The 15,294-nt window shown below is 45.7% G+C and overlaps 1 protein-coding gene across 1 annotated transcript in view; it reads left to right on the top strand.

Annotated features, from left to right (window-relative positions):
- The window catches only part of MYT1 (myelin transcription factor 1), a gene marked incomplete at its 3' end in the record, with an annotated part of 110,578 nt that overhangs the window by 47,567 nt on the left and 47,717 nt on the right, over positions 1-15,294 (top strand). Inside the window, exons 9-13 of the mRNA XM_081949694.1 lie at positions 1,985-2,098; positions 6,377-6,591; positions 7,433-7,641; positions 8,785-9,054; positions 13,918-14,072. Of these exons, the coding sequence (XP_081805820.1) occupies positions 1,985-2,098; positions 6,377-6,591; positions 7,433-7,641; positions 8,785-9,054; positions 13,918-14,072 (963 nt within the window). The remainder of the gene's footprint in view (positions 1-1,984; positions 2,099-6,376; positions 6,592-7,432; positions 7,642-8,784; positions 9,055-13,917; positions 14,073-15,294) is intronic.

Raw genomic sequence — 15,294 nt, 5'->3', positions numbered from 1 at the left:
GTGGAGTTTGCAGGAGACAATTCGTTCACTTCATTGGTTCGTGACTCTCTGAGATTCCTTGCCAAGTTTTGCAGATCTTGGCCTGTCAGCTCTCCAAGCCAGATAAGGTCTGTGACTGTAAATCCTCCCTCAAAAGATTTTGCTGGATGTGAATAAGCAGAATTTACAGACAATAAATAAAAGTGTTTTTTGTCAGGACAAGGAGTTTGCTTCGTGCTCTTAGAAAGGTTAGGTCAGAACAGATTAGCTATTTGGGACAGCAATCAAACTGGAGGAAAGAAAGTTTGGAAACAGAGGATGGCATCAGAAATTGCCTTGCATTTTACTCTTGTCTATTTTGCATTAATTTGCACACACAGAGAATTACAGGTAGTCCTTGACTTACAATCACCATTGAGCCCAAAACCTCTGTCGATAAGTGAAACATTTGTCAAGTGAGTTTATCACACTTTAGGACCTCTCTTGTCACAGTTGTTAACTGAATCATGGCACTTGTAGAATTAGTAACACGGTTGTTAAGTGAATCTGGCTTCCCAAATTGACTCTTGCTTGTCAGAAGGTCGCAAAAGTTGATCACGTCACACACACACACAGAGGACACTGCAACCGTCATAGACATGAGTCAACTGCCAACTGTCAGAGACGTTGCAATGGTCCTAAGTGTGAAAACTGGTAATAATTCACTTTTTTCAGGGCCGTTGTAACTTTGAATGGTCACTAAATGGTTGTAAGTCAAGGATTACCTGTGTCTCTAGGAAAGTCTTACAGATAAAAATTTGATATTCTTGTACTTGAGGGACACGGTGGCTCAATGGCTAAGAGGCTGAGCTTGTCGATCAGAAAGGTCGGCAGTTCGGCGATTTGAATCCCTAGCGCCGCGTAACGGAGTGAGCCCCCGTTACTTGTCCCAGCTTCTGCCAACCTAGCAGTTCGAAAGCACGTAAAAAGGCAAGTAGAAAAATAGGAACCCCCTTTGGTGGGAAAGGAACTGCATTCCGTGCGCCTTCGACGTTTAATCATGCTGGCCACATGACCACGGAGACGTCTTCAGACGGCGCTGGCTCTTCAGCTTTGAAACGGAGATGAGCACCGTCCCTTAGAGTCGGACCTGGTCACTTTTTTCAGTGCTCTTGTAACTTCCAGTGGTCCCTAAATGAATGGTTGTAAGTCAAGGACTATCTAGCAGTCCTACAGTACAGATGATCCTTGACTTACGATCCCAATTTAGCCCCAAATTTCTGTTGCGAGACCTGTATTATTGAATTTTATCCCATTTTACAAGCTTTCTTGCCACAACTTTGAGTAAATCAGTGCAGCTGTTCAATTAGTAACAAGGTTGTTAAGTGAGTCTGGTTTCCCCATGGACTTTGCTTGTCAGAAGGTCGCAAAACGGGGATCCCTTGACTCCGGGGACATTGCAACCATCATAAGTACGAGTCAGTTGCCAAGCATTTGAATTTTGACCACAGGGATACCGCAATACTTGTACATGTGAAAAAATGGTCATAATTCACTTTTTCCAGTGATGTTGTATCTTCGAACGGTCACTAAATCAACTGTTATAAGTTGAGGACTACCTGTACTGCATTTTTTAGAAGTAGGGATATTGTCACCACTAAGAAAGTATCTGAGAAATTGTCTCCAAAAATGTCGAAATTGTCCTTTCTTTGCAGTGACTAAATTTTCTGTCTAATTTCTGTGTTCCAATAATTGAAGCATTCTATGCTGGTTTTATTCTTAACTAGAATTATTTTCCCCCAATGTATCTTGAAGGATTTACAATAGTTTTGACATCCGTGTTGCGTGAAGCTCTTTCCTTCGTAAAATATATTGAAATCTCCCCGGCACTTGCACACCTTCTTATAACGGTTCTATTTTATTTTATTGTGTTTATTTCATTTAATCCCTGCATTACTCTTCCCTGTTCTTTCTTTCTTTTTTTTCTCCTCCTTTCTTCTGCCTCTTTCTTGCTTTCTTCCGATAGCTTATCTGGCTGTCCCATTGCAGCTGCTGAAAAATTAGCCAAAACTCACGAGAAGCAACAGCCTCCATCCGGGGACCCTTCGAAAAATCACCCCAATTCAGATCGGATCCTCAGGTAATCCAGCCAAATGGAGCCTAAATTCTGTTTCTCCTTCTGCTCTCAAAACAAAAAAACACACCCCAGTTACAGCTTCGGGCATGCCTGTCCAATCTTGACCACTTTAAGACCTGTGGACTTCAACTCCCAGAATTCTGTGCACAGCTGGCTGGGGAAATTCTGGGAGTTGAAGTCCACGGGTTTTAAAGTGGTCAAGATTGGCCACACCTGGTTTAGGGAAATGGCAGGACTCGTCCTTCCCACTAATCCATCTGTGACTGTGAAATATTTTTCTTTGAACGATTTAAAAAAAAACAAAGTAATATTCCCAATGAGGGCACGCTGGAGCAGGGATGTCTTCTGTAGCATCCATTAATTCTACGTTGACGGGCGAAAAGGCTTTTTAACGGAGTCCCAAGCCACGTCTTACTGTGTACAGATGGCTCCAAAATCACATTGGTTATGTTGACATTATGAAGATGGAAAGGACAGAAAGCCCCCGTCCCCATTTTTCATTTTGTGCGGCTGTGTTAACGTTTCTGCGTGCCCCTCGGTTTCACAGCTGGGTGGACGGGACGTGGGGGAGGCTAATTAATGATCTGATGGGTTAATAAACTTGCTCTCTGCACTTTAAACGAGGAGCTGATTAGAGACCGCATTTATGGGCCACCTATTCTAGCAGCTGCGGGGCTAAGTTGCAAAGGAAGTACAAGGTTTTCATTCCAGAAATCCCTTTACTTAGAACCCATAGTACCACTGATTAAGATCTCTGCACCTCAGGCTAAACCATACGATTTAACAATTAAGGGAACTAGGTAGCTCTAGTCCAGTGATGGTTAATCTCTTTGGTGCCGAGTACCCAAAGCACTCGCGTGCCCCAATCCCCAAAATGCAAAAAGAGCATCCCCTGGACATGCCCCCCGCCCACTCCCACTCCCACTCCGTCCCCGTTTTGGTTTCCAGGTTGGTGCAGGAGGCTTTCCAGGCCCAAAACGGGGCACAGGGTGGTCCCCCGTGCCCTGTTTTGGCTTCTCCGATCTCGACAGTTTCTCCTCCTGGCGCGCCTAGCTTTCTCCTCCATTTCTGCCAAAGAGTGGCACCTGCAGAGGGAGGAACCTATGGAAAGTGGGGAAGGCACAGGCAGCAGAAATAGAGGAGAAAGGTAGGGTGCACTGGGGGGGGGGGGGAGAACCTGCGGAGATCGGGGAAGGCCCCGCTCCCCACACATGTGCGGCAGTGACCTGAGACCAGCCGGGCGGCGGAAGGTGCACACCAGGATTGGCCCGGATTGGGCGAACCGGTAGTAGCAGTGGCAGGAGGCTCCGCCCACCTGCCCGAATACTTCTGCGCATGCGCAAAAGCATTGCGCGGACCCGAACTGGTAGTAAAAAAAATCAGCAACCCACCACTGGCACGCACACTTGCGCAGTGGAGCTAGGCTGGGGCGACATCTGGCGTGCCTGCAGAGGGAGCTCTGTGTGCCACCTGTGGCACGCTTGCCATCGGTTTGTCATCACGGCTCTAGTCTAACAAAGAGAAGGAGTATGAGTGACATGATAGAAGTCTTTCAGTACTTGAGGGGCTGTCCCAAAGTAGAGGGAGTCAAGCTATTCTCCAAAGCACCTGAGGGTAGAACAAGAAGCAATGGATGGAAACTAATCAAGGAGAGAAGCATCCTAGAACTGAGGAGGAATTTCCTGACAGTGAGAACAATTAATCAATGGAATAGAAGTTGCCTCCAGAAGTTGTGAATACCCCAGCACTGGAGGGTTTTAGGAAGAGATTGGACAACTATTTGATTGAAATGGTAGAGGGTCTACTGCTTGGGAAGGGGGTTGGAGTAGAAGACCTCCAAGGCCCCTTCCAACTCTGTTATTCTCTTCTGGTCTGCTCTAATGAAAAGTAGGACAAGGGAGACATGATAGCAGTCGGGTTTTTTAATTTTGTGGTTTTTGGAATTTTATTAGGGGATTTTAAATTGTGCTTTTAATTGTCTTTATTTATCTGCCTACCTCCTCCATGTACACGTATTCGTTTATTTTGTGTGTGTATTGTCCATATTGTATTTTATGTGTCTTTTATTGTACGCCGCCCCGAGTCCTTTGGGAGAGGGTGCGGCTAAGAAATAAATTTTATTATTATTATTAGTCTTCCAATATCTCAGGGGTTGCCACAAAGAAGAGGGAGTCAAGCTATTCTCCAGGGCACCTGGGGGTAGAACAAGAAGCAATGGGTGGAAACTAATCAAGGAGAGAAACAACTTAGAACTGAGCAGAAATTTCCTGACAGTTAGAACAATTAATCAGTGGAACAGCTTGCCTCCAGAATGCCCCAACACTGGAGGTTTTTAAGAAGAGACGAGACAGAATGGTATAGGGTCACCTGCTTGAGCAATGGGTTGGGCTGGAAGACCTCCAAGGTCCCTTCCAACCCTATTATTCTGTTATCTGAATATGTTAAAGCTGGAATAATATTTTTAGAAAGTTCAATAGCAGAGCATTAACATTCAGGTTTGAGGGAAATTAAAACCGGGTTAAGTCCAGTGAGTTGAGCAAGTATTCTTGCCAGTCTAAAACGGTAAACTTCCAACTTTGTCACTCCTTCAGATCAAAAGCACAGAGCCGGAATTAAATCAGGACAAATCAAATCACCTTTTTCCCAAAACAGGCAAAGTCATGAGATCTAAAAATGCCTGAATTGTTTGTGAACTGGTATAAACTTTTTCATCCTATTGAATTAAGTCTGTAGTATAGGATTTTACTATCACTCTCTTAAGACATTATATCTTTTCTATCAGATATGAAAACTGATCTTAGAATCATTGTTTCCTAAAACCATGTTTTTAATATCTCTCGCATTTTGCTATGTACATTCTCCCTTTATACTTTATACTATGTGTTTATAAATGGGTTCTACTCCAGGAAAAAAAAGAATTTCAACACAAACAGCATCTACAGCCTCAATTCCTAATTTGCTCAGAGAATAATTCCAAATGATTCTTTCTTTCTATTCTATTCTACGATTATAATAAAATACTGGGATTGGATTGGATTGGATCCTTCCTATGTTTGTCTTTAACAGATGAATATGAGGGGCCCTAGGTGCTCTTTGAGTTTGGCTATTTTCTTGCAGATGCTTCATTACCAAACTAGGTAATATCATCAATGCTAAAAGGCAGGAGGTTTGCGCTCTGTTTATATACCAGGCCCTTCTATGGTAGCATTGATGGTGTTACCTAGTTTGGTAATTAAACGTCTGCAAGAAAATGACCAAGATCAGAGAGCACCAAGGACCCCACAGTCCTCCTCCTCCTCCTCTCTGCAAATCCCACTCCCTTCTAGCACTGATTATGTTATCTAGTTTGGTAATGAAACGTCTGCAAGAAAATGACCAAACTCAAAGAGCAACAAGGACCCCACAGTCCTAGTAGTAGTAGTAGTAGTAGTAGTAGTAGTCGTCGTCGTCGTCTCTGCCAATCCCACTCCCTTCTAACACTGATGATGTTACATAGTTTAGTAATGAAATGTGTGCAAGAAAAAAACCAAGCTCAGAGAGCACCAAGGATCCCACAGTCCTCCTCCTCTTCCTCCTCCTCCTCCTCCTCTCTGCAAATCCCACTCCCTTCTAGCACTGATGATGTTATCTAGTTTGGTAATGAAACGTCTGCAAGAAAATGACCAAGATCAGAGAGCACCAAGGACCCCACAGTCCTTCTCCTACTACTACTACTAATACTACTAGTAGTAGTAGTAGTAGTCTCTGCAAATCCCACTTCCTTCTAACACTGATGATGTTACATAGTTTAGTAATGAAATGTGTGCAAGAAAAAAACCAAGCTCAGAGAGCACCAAGGATCCCACATTCCTCCTCCTCTTCCTCCTCCTCCTCCTCTCTGCAAATCCCACTCCCTTCTAGCACTGATGATGTTACCTAGTTGGATAATGAAATGTCTGCAAGAAAACAACCAGGCTCAGAGAGCACCCAGGACCCCATAGGACTCTTCTTCCCTCCTGTTGTTCCTCCTCCTCTCCTTTTCCTCCCACTCTTCTCCGCAAACCTCATTCCCTTCTAGCACTGATGATATTACTTAGTTGGGTAATGAAACATCCACAGAAAACCCACCAAGCTCTGAGAGCACCAAGGACACGCCTCTTCTCAACCCTGAGCTGCAAATATTCTCCTTTTGTTGGAAAGGTGACTCGTGAATTTCCTTTTAGCCAAGTTGTTTCGCGCATGTTCCCCCAGAATCACAAACGTCTGACGAAAACGCCCCCCCCCCTTTTCTCTTGACTTCAGGCCTATGTGTTTTGTGAAGCAACTCGAGGTGCCTCAGTATGGAAGCTACAGGCCCAACATGGTTCCTTCCACGCCAAGGGCCAATTTGGCCAAGGAGCTGGAGAAGTACTCCAAAGTCACCTTCGATTATGCAAGTTTCGACGCTCAGGTTTTTGGCAAACGCATGCTTGCCCCAAAGATTCAGTCTAGCGAAACCTCACCTAAAGCCTTTAAATGTAAGTTGGGTCCGGATATGGACGGTCTTTGGGGGAATGAATTTTCTGGGCAGTTTTGTGGTCATTTATTTATGGTCCATTAATCAATTTAACCAACCAGCGGATTTTCTTGTCTGAGGTGGGACTAGAACTCACAGACCCCTGGTGATTGGCCCAAAGTCACCCAGCTGACTTTCTTGTCTAAGGCGGGACTAGAACTCGCAGTCCCCTGGTGATTGGCCCAATGTCACCCAGCTGACTTTCTTGTCTAAGGCGGGACTAGAACTCACAGTCCCCTGGTGATTGGCCCAAAGTCACCCAGCTGACTTTCTTGTCTAAGGCGGGACTAGAACTCGCAGTCCCCTGGTGATTGGCCCAAAGTCACCCAGCTGACTTTCTTGTCTAAGGCGGGACTAGAACTCGCAGTCCCCTGGTGATTGGCCCAAAGTCACCCAGCTGACTTTCTTGTCTAAGGCGGGACTAGAACTCACAGTCCCCTGGTGATTGGCCCAAAGTCACCCAGCTGACTTTCATGTCTAAGGCAGGACTAGAACTCAAAGTCCCCTGGTGATCGGCCCAAAGTCACCCAGACAGCTTACTTGTCTAAGGCGGGACTAGAACTCACCATCACCCAGCTGGCTTTTGTGCCTAAAGCAGGATTAGAACTCACAGTCTCCCACTTTCTATCCCGGTGCCTTAACCACTAAACCAAACCAGCTTCCTGTTGTAGGACAAGTAGACGAGGGCGCTTTTAACGTGCTGTAACTCCTGCAGGAAAGGCGAGGGGGCGAGAAATGAATATAAATAGCTGAATCCCATCACTATCCATACCTTTCCGCCTCTCTTGCTCCCTTCTTTGCAGGCAAACCTTTTCCAAAGGTTTCCACTTCCCCCAGCCACAGCCCTTCCAGCAGTTACGTGAAGAACGCTTCCTCTTCGTCCACGGGCTTCGACTACTCCCACGACGCTGAAGCCGCCCACATGGCCGCCACGGCCATTTTGAACCTCTCCACCCGCTGTTGGGAAATGCCTGAAAACCTCAGCACCAAGCAGCAAGACCTCTCCAGCAAGGTGAGCGGCAGCCCCCGTGGATCCATGCCAGGTAGTCCTCGACTTAACAGCAGTTCACTTAGTGGCCGTTCAAAGTTATAGCAGGGGGAAAAAGTGGCCTACGACAGTTTTCCCACAAAACCTTTGCAGCAATCAAAAGTCAGATGATTTTGATTCATACTTAGAATGGAATGGAATGGAATAGAATAGAAAAAAGAATGGAATGGAATGGAATGAAGAATGGAATGGAATGGCCGTAAGTCGAGGACTACCTGTATTTATCTATGTATTGGTTTGTTTATATGTTTGTTTATTTAATTTGTATGCCATCTCGCTGATAAAAACAATTCTGGGCAGCTTACAATGTAAAAATGTAAGCCGTACATCACAATAAGATTCTTAGCCCGGTGTGCCCTTTGCTAAATAGGATCCAAGATGAACCGTTAGATTAATCTCTTTTTATTTAGGGATAAGGTAGATCTCCCACAGGTACAAGTTGAGAAGACTCTTAGTAAAAGGAGAAGTTGCTTTATATATGGTTCAAATATATTTGGAATGTGTTCTTCAATTGGCTATCATATAAATTGGACTATCAAGCATCTACAGCACATTCCCACTATGTAAGTTCCATGTAATAATTCATATCATCCCATAACATTTTTAGCATGATCTTGTTAATCAACTGAATATTCAGGGGTGTGTTTCCCACCTTATAATGAGTTTTCAGGTTATTTTAGTTTAACTTTCCGGACAGTATCGGTCTCTCACCGCCTCGAACCAGTCAGAATCCACATTCTTGATCCTTTTAGCACTGATGATGTTACTGAGTTTGGTAATGAAACGTCTGCAAGAAAACAGACAAATTCAGAAAGCACCAAGGAACTCACAGTTCTCCTCCTCTTCATAGTCCTCCTTCTCTGCCCCTCCTCCTCTTCCTCCTCCTCCACGAATCTCATTCCCTTCTAGCACTGATGAGGTTAGCTAGTTGGGTAATGAAACGTCTGCACCCCTCATTTTAATCCTGAGCTGCAAATATTCTCCTCTTAACAGAAAGATGACTCGTGTATTTCCTTTGAGCCAAGTTATTTCTCACGTGTTTCCCCAGAATCAGAAATGTCTTACAAATAGTGTTAAAAGCTTGTTCTTGTGGTTTCCACATTTCAGTCCATGGACATCGAAGTGGATGAAAACGGGACTCTGGACTTAAGCATGAACAAGCACCGCAAACGTGAAAGCGCCTTCCCCAGCAGCAGCAGCTGCAGCAGTAGCCCCAGCATCAAATACCCCGACGTGTCCCAACGCCAAAACTGCACCAGTGCCACGAGCAGCACCATGACCTCACCCCAGTCCAGCCACACCTCTCGCCAGGATGAGTGGGACGGCCCCATCGACTACACCAAACCAAATCGGCAACGAGAAGAGGAACTGGAGGAGGTAAAGAGGAGGCGTTGCAAGGTTACTCTGACGGTGCCTTTGCTTCTTAGGGTGGGCGGAAGACTCGGCACCCAACCCTGACTGTCATGGGCTGTGGGGATGGGAGGCAGGAGGAAGAGAGGCGGTAGGAAGTAGAGAAAGCACCTCAAAGGGGAAACGCTCCCTAGTTTCTTGGACTGTAAAGGCAAGGGAGGGGGAAGGTATACTTTCAGACTACCAAGGTTGATGCCAGCCCTTTGATGTAGGATCCAAAATGGGTCAGTCACTGGGACAAGATATTTTGTCTTCCAAGCTTTTGGATTCGTGTCTTATTTATTTAATTATTATTTATTTAATTAGATTTCTAGACCGCCCCCTCTCCCCGAAGGGACTCGGGGCGGTGTACAGGTATAAATTTAAAAAACCATACAAACAATAGTATACACAGCTAAAATTAGATTAAATAGCCCCTGTACGAATTTGTAAAAATTAAAAACTTAGACCATAAAACCAATCATAAAATTTAAAAATAAAACTGAGGTGGGAAAGCTGGAATTAGGCCAGGCCGGCTAGCTGGAACAGGTGGGTTTTGAGTTTCTGACGGAAGGAGCGGAGGTCCGTAGTCATCCTAATATCAGGGGGAAGGTCATTCCAGAGGGTCGGGCCCATCACAGAGAAGGCCCTTCCCCTAGGCGTCGCCCACTGGCACAGCCTAGTGGACGGCACCCGGAGGAGTCCCTCTTTGTCGGCCACTGGCGCCTCCGGCAGCCAAATCAGAGGAGAAGGAGACGTGGAAGTCAGGGTCAGCATCAAGGCAACCTGAAAGCTCCGAGGGGGGGAGAGGGAGTGGAGCTGGCAGAGAGAGAGAGGGAGAGGAAGAGAGAGAGAGAGAGAGACGCAGAGGGGGGAGGGAGAGAAGGAGCCTGAGCTGTCCATCAGCCCTCAGATGGAGAATCAATAGCTGCCAGGTCTGGAGGTGGCTGATGAGGAAGAAGAAGAACAGCTGGGTCCAGTGCAGAGGAGAGGAGAGCAATGGAAATCCGTGGGCTGGTCCTTGGGACGGAAGAGCCACTACTGCTAGCGAAGCCCCACCCTAGCTCTGGGGATAAAAGGCCGGGGGTGGAGATGAATAGGTGGGAGACAATTATTCATCTTCTGGCTGGATGGACTTGTTAGCCTGTGGGGAGAGAGAAACTTTTTGCCGGGGCTGCCGGCAATCCTACTTAAAGGAATCTTTGCGTTCACTTCAGAGGGTTTGTCGTGTTTGGGGAGCTGGGTCAGAACATCATGCTGGAGCCCATCCTCAGGGAATTTCTCTCTATTCGGGGTATGTGTTCTGTTACGATACAGCCTGTTGTGCCTTAAAATGGCTTCTACTGTACTGCCTTAAATGGCTTCTACTGTACAGCACAGTGCAGTTGTCATGGTAACGGCTTCACAGTACTCCACAGGGGGTCTCCCTCTGGCAAGGGGGAAAATCCAACATTAGAAATTACACTTCTGGGGGCACGGGGAAATCATTTTTAACTCATTTAATTGTCGCCGACATCCGGGCTCAGGGAGAAGTTTGCTCTCGCCATCGCCTCTTCAGGAATTGCGGTGACGTTCATGGAAGGAGGGAGGAAAAGCCCATTCTGCACTTAACGTTGCCACTTGACATCACCATTCCGGTCTAATACAGGATTGGGATTAAATAAATACCCGGGCAAGGGCGAGTTATTAGTTAGTATATAATATAAGTATTTGACATTTGCGTCATGTTCACTTGTATCCCTGAAAATGCAAGTGTTTTATTTTTCCAGAGAATAGGGCTTTTCTGGCCATGGGAAGAAAAGGCCATTTAACATTGATAAGCAATAATGTACAACAGTAGCCCCCGGAGCTTCGCATAATCCCTGACCTCCGGTCCTTCCGATGCGCCCTAAAAAGTTGGCTTTTCCAGCAAGCCGGCCTGGCCTGTTAATTTTAACTTATTTTAAATGTATTGTCTTTTAAATTCGGTTTGTTTTTTGGATATGTATTTTTTTTTTAACTTTTGGGATATGTGTTTTTTTAATGTTGTACGCCGCCCTGAGTCCTTTTGGAGAAGGGCGGCATATAAATCCAAACAAACAAACAAACAAACAAACAAACAAACAACAATGCAGGGGGGACCTTTTTATTAATCACTGCACTCAAGATGGAAGCCTTTCTTTAATATCATAAAGTCACTGAATGTGCTTTTGCAATTGCCGATCAATACCACGCTTGGCGTTAATTATGCACTCCAACGTACAACGTTGCAGTTATTAACATTTCAGAAATTATATTTAACATCGCCGTAAGCTTTTATCTTTTGAAGGTATATACTGTATCAGCGACGGCTAACCTTTTTGTCCCCGCGTGCCAAAATTGCCCTCGTGCCTGCGACAGCACGCGTGTGCGCGCCCACACCCATAATGCAATGATCCTCCCCCCCTGGGCATGCATGCGCGCACGACACCACCCGCATTCCCCCACCCTCACACATTGTGCGTAACCCCCTGCGGCCCGTTTTGGGCCTAGCAGGCCTCCCTGAAGCCTCCTGAAACCAAAAATGGGGCACGGGGGACGGATGTGCAGCAGAGACCCCAAAATTAGCTGGTCAGCAGGAGGCATGCATGCATGCGCGGTGGAGCTGAGCTGGGTGACGGCTTGCATGCCACCTGTGGCACACTTGCCATAGGTTCGCCATCAAGGGTATATATCATCTTAGCACCTACAATTTCTAATTTATATCGCACAAGTAACTCTGCTACGTACCCAGCACTTCATAATGTATTTTTTGCATCTTCTAATAAAATAATTTGGGGTGTAATCCAATAAAACAAACAAACAAACAAACAAGATCATTTGTTCGGCATATTTCTGTGTTAAATGGTGCTTAGCAGGTGTCTAAGCACATATGTTGAAAGACATTAGGTCAAGACAAAGGCAATATTTTTCGGGTGACCAGGAGTCTGATACATTAGGAGTCTTAACAGGTAGAACAGGCAGGAAACACAACCCGATTAAGAAATTCCACTTTACTGTATAGCTACATGAATAGAATCTTGCAAGGCTGAATGTGTAATTCTCCTCCGGTCTCCTTCATAGCCAGAGAAAGTAGGGGAAGCCTCTTCTGAGCTTCTTATCTAGCCCATTATTCAGCTGCAGGCTATGCTGTCTCTTATCTGACTATTCTCCAAGCAGTATCTCTTCACCAAGCCAGCTTTCATGCCTAAGGCATGAATTAGAATTCACAGTCTCCTGGTGATTGATCCAAACTCACCCAGCCAGCTCTCATGCCTAAGGCAGGACTAGAACTCCCAGTCTCCTGGTGAATGAACCAAACTCACCCAGCCAGCTCTCATGCCTAAGGCAGGACTAGAACTCCCAGTCTCCTGGTGAATGAACCAAACTCACCCAGCCAGCTTTCATGCCTAAGGCAGGACTAGAACTCCCAGTCTCCTGGTGATTGATCCAAACACCCATTTGCACCACTCAGGTGACCCTGAGGACAGAGATAAACCTCCAAGTGGCCTCAACGTCTCTCTGAACATGTTGCAAATGACCTTCTGTCTGCACGGAATATAAGTTATTCCCCACCATCCAGTCAGAGCTGAAGAAGCTTCTTGAAGGAGAAGCAAAACATCATCCCCCCAAAAAACCAGGAAGTCCAGTTGCCTCTTGCAAAAAGCACCTTTAGGACAACCATGACCAGGGGTGGCTTCAAAAGTTTTAGTAAGGGGTTCACTGCCTGGTTGCTGGGTGAGTGTGGCCATGGTGGGCATGGCCTAGCCAGCCTCCTGCACCACGGTGGAGGGGTGGGGGTGTTTTTGCCTTCTCTGGGCTCAGGAGGCTTTTCTCAAGCCTCTAGGAGGGCGAAAATGGCATCCTCAGGCTCTGGATCTTCCCAAACTTCCGGTAGGTCCGTTTTTCAATACAATACGATAGCAGAGTTGGAAGGGACCTTGGAGGTCTTCTAGTCCAACCCTTGCTTAGGCAGGAAACCCTACACCCCATCAGGCAAATGGTTATCCAATCTCTTCTTAAAAACCTCCAGTGTTGGAGCATTCACAACTTCTGGAGGCAACTTCTGTTCCACTGATTAATTGTTCTCATTCTCAGAAATTTCTCCTCAGTTCTAAGTTGCTTCTCTCCTTGATTAGTTTCCACCCATTGCTTCTTGTCCTGGCCTCAGGTGCTTTGGGGAATAGCTCGCCTCCCTCCTTTGTGGCAACCCCTGAGATATTGGATGACTGCTATCATGTCTCCCCTAGTCCTTCTTTTCATTAAACTAGACATACCCAGTTCCTGCAACCGTTCTTCATATGTTTTAGCCTCCAGTCCCCTAATCATCTTTGTTGCTCTTCTCTGCACTCTTTCTAGAGTCTCCACATCTTTTCTACATCGTGGCGACCAAAACTGAATGCCGTATTCCAAGTGTGGTCTTACCAAGGCCTTATAAAGTGGTATTAAGACTTCACGTGATCTTGATTCTATCCCTCTGTTGATGCAGCCTGCATCAACTAAGTTTTTGGGCAGCTGCAAAAAAGCCAACACCCTCTCTGAGCCAACACTCTCCCTTTTGCCTTCCCCGAGCCTCTGCGCGCGCCCTGCACTTACCTGCATCCAAAACTGGCTGTGTGGGGACTCCTGGGAGGGACGGGGTGGGGTGGGCAGGGCGAGTGGGATTTTGGGGTTCTCCGAACTGCACAAAATCTTAGCTAGAGGTTATCCTGAACCCCTGCAAACCCCCAGCAGCCCATCCCCCTGATACCTGGATGACTGAGAATCTCCATAGATATAGTGCCGTGGCTGGTTTTGCAAAGTTACCTCTACTCCCTTCGGAATATTATTTTCTTGGGTTTGCTTTTTTTGCAGTCGGAGCCCGCCGGCTGTTCCTTCGCCTCCTCGGAAGCCGACGAACAAGAAGTCCCAGAAGAAAACTTCGAAGAAAGAAAATATCCGGGGGAAATCACCTTAACCAACTTCAAGCTGAAGTTCCTTTCCAAGGAAATCAAGAAAGAGTTACTCACGTGAGTCTACCCGCTTGGCTAAGCAGTCGTGCCATAAAAAAAATCCGAGAGGGGACAAGCTCCCTTTATAATATTTTTTTTAACTTTATTTCCAAACTTAAAATACAAAAAAAAAGAGAGAGAGAAAAAGACAAAAGGTCCAAAAGAGAACAAAAATGTAAAAAAGAAGAAAAGAAAAAGGGAGGAAAGACCAAAAAGGCAACAACACAAACACCAGAAAAACATGCATAAAAACAGAATAACAACAATACAGGTAGTCCTCGACTTACGTCCGCAATTGATCCCAAAATTTATGTGGCTAAGCGAGATGCTTCTCAAGTGGGTTTTGTCCCATTTTACGACCTTTCTTGCCGCTGTTGTTAAGTGAATCGCTGCAGTTGTTAAATTAGTATCCTGGTTGTAAAGTGAACCTGGCTTCCCCTTTGACTTTGCTTGTCAGAAAGTCGCAAAAGGGGATGACGTGACCCTGGGACACTGTAACTGTCATAAATACGAGTCAGTAGCCAAGCAGCCGAATTTCAATCATGTGACCCTGGGATGCTGCGACGATTGTTAAGTGTGAAAAATGATTATAATGGTCACTTTTTTTAGTGCCGTTGTAACTCGAAATGCTCACTAAACGAACTGTTGTAAGTCAAGGACTATCTGTACCACTGGTAGGATTCAAATAATTTAACAATTGGTTCTCTGCCCTAATGACCAGCTCGGTAGGCGGGGCTCGATGGTCATGTGACTGTGTGGGCGTGGCCAACTCAACGTCACTCACATTGATGAGCGCTTCGCCTTAGCTGTGACAATGTAACAAGGGTTAACCGGAGAGGCAGTTTCTGTAAGCAGGGCAATAAAGATTAGGCTAGAAACACCAGAATGTTTCCTTCCTGCCTTCCTTACAGGATTAGCCCTGTAAAGTGGGAAAAAACAAAAGGAGATTTCTTCCAACAACCGGTTCTCCCAACTGCTTAGAAAGTTAACAAGCGGTTCTCCCCGAATAGGTGCAAACTGGCTGAATCCCATCACTGATCGGTACACATAATTGTATGTCTCTGGTTGAATACAGATAAATGTATTTCAACAGAAATAGTTTCCCCCCACCATTGCAAAATATATGAACTTCTAGATCTCTATTGAATTACCGTATTTTTCGGAGTTTAACACACACTTTTTCCCCCTAAGAGGGTGAAAATCTGGGTGCATCTTATACACCGAATGTAGTTCCACCCAC

Source organism: Natrix helvetica, assembly GCF_964273705.1.
Source record: "Natrix helvetica genome assembly, chromosome: 3".
Lineage (NCBI taxonomy): Eukaryota > Metazoa > Chordata > Lepidosauria > Squamata > Natricidae > Natrix > Natrix helvetica.
Note: the sequence above shows the minus strand (reverse complement) of the source record. Positions and strands in the feature narration are given on the sequence as shown.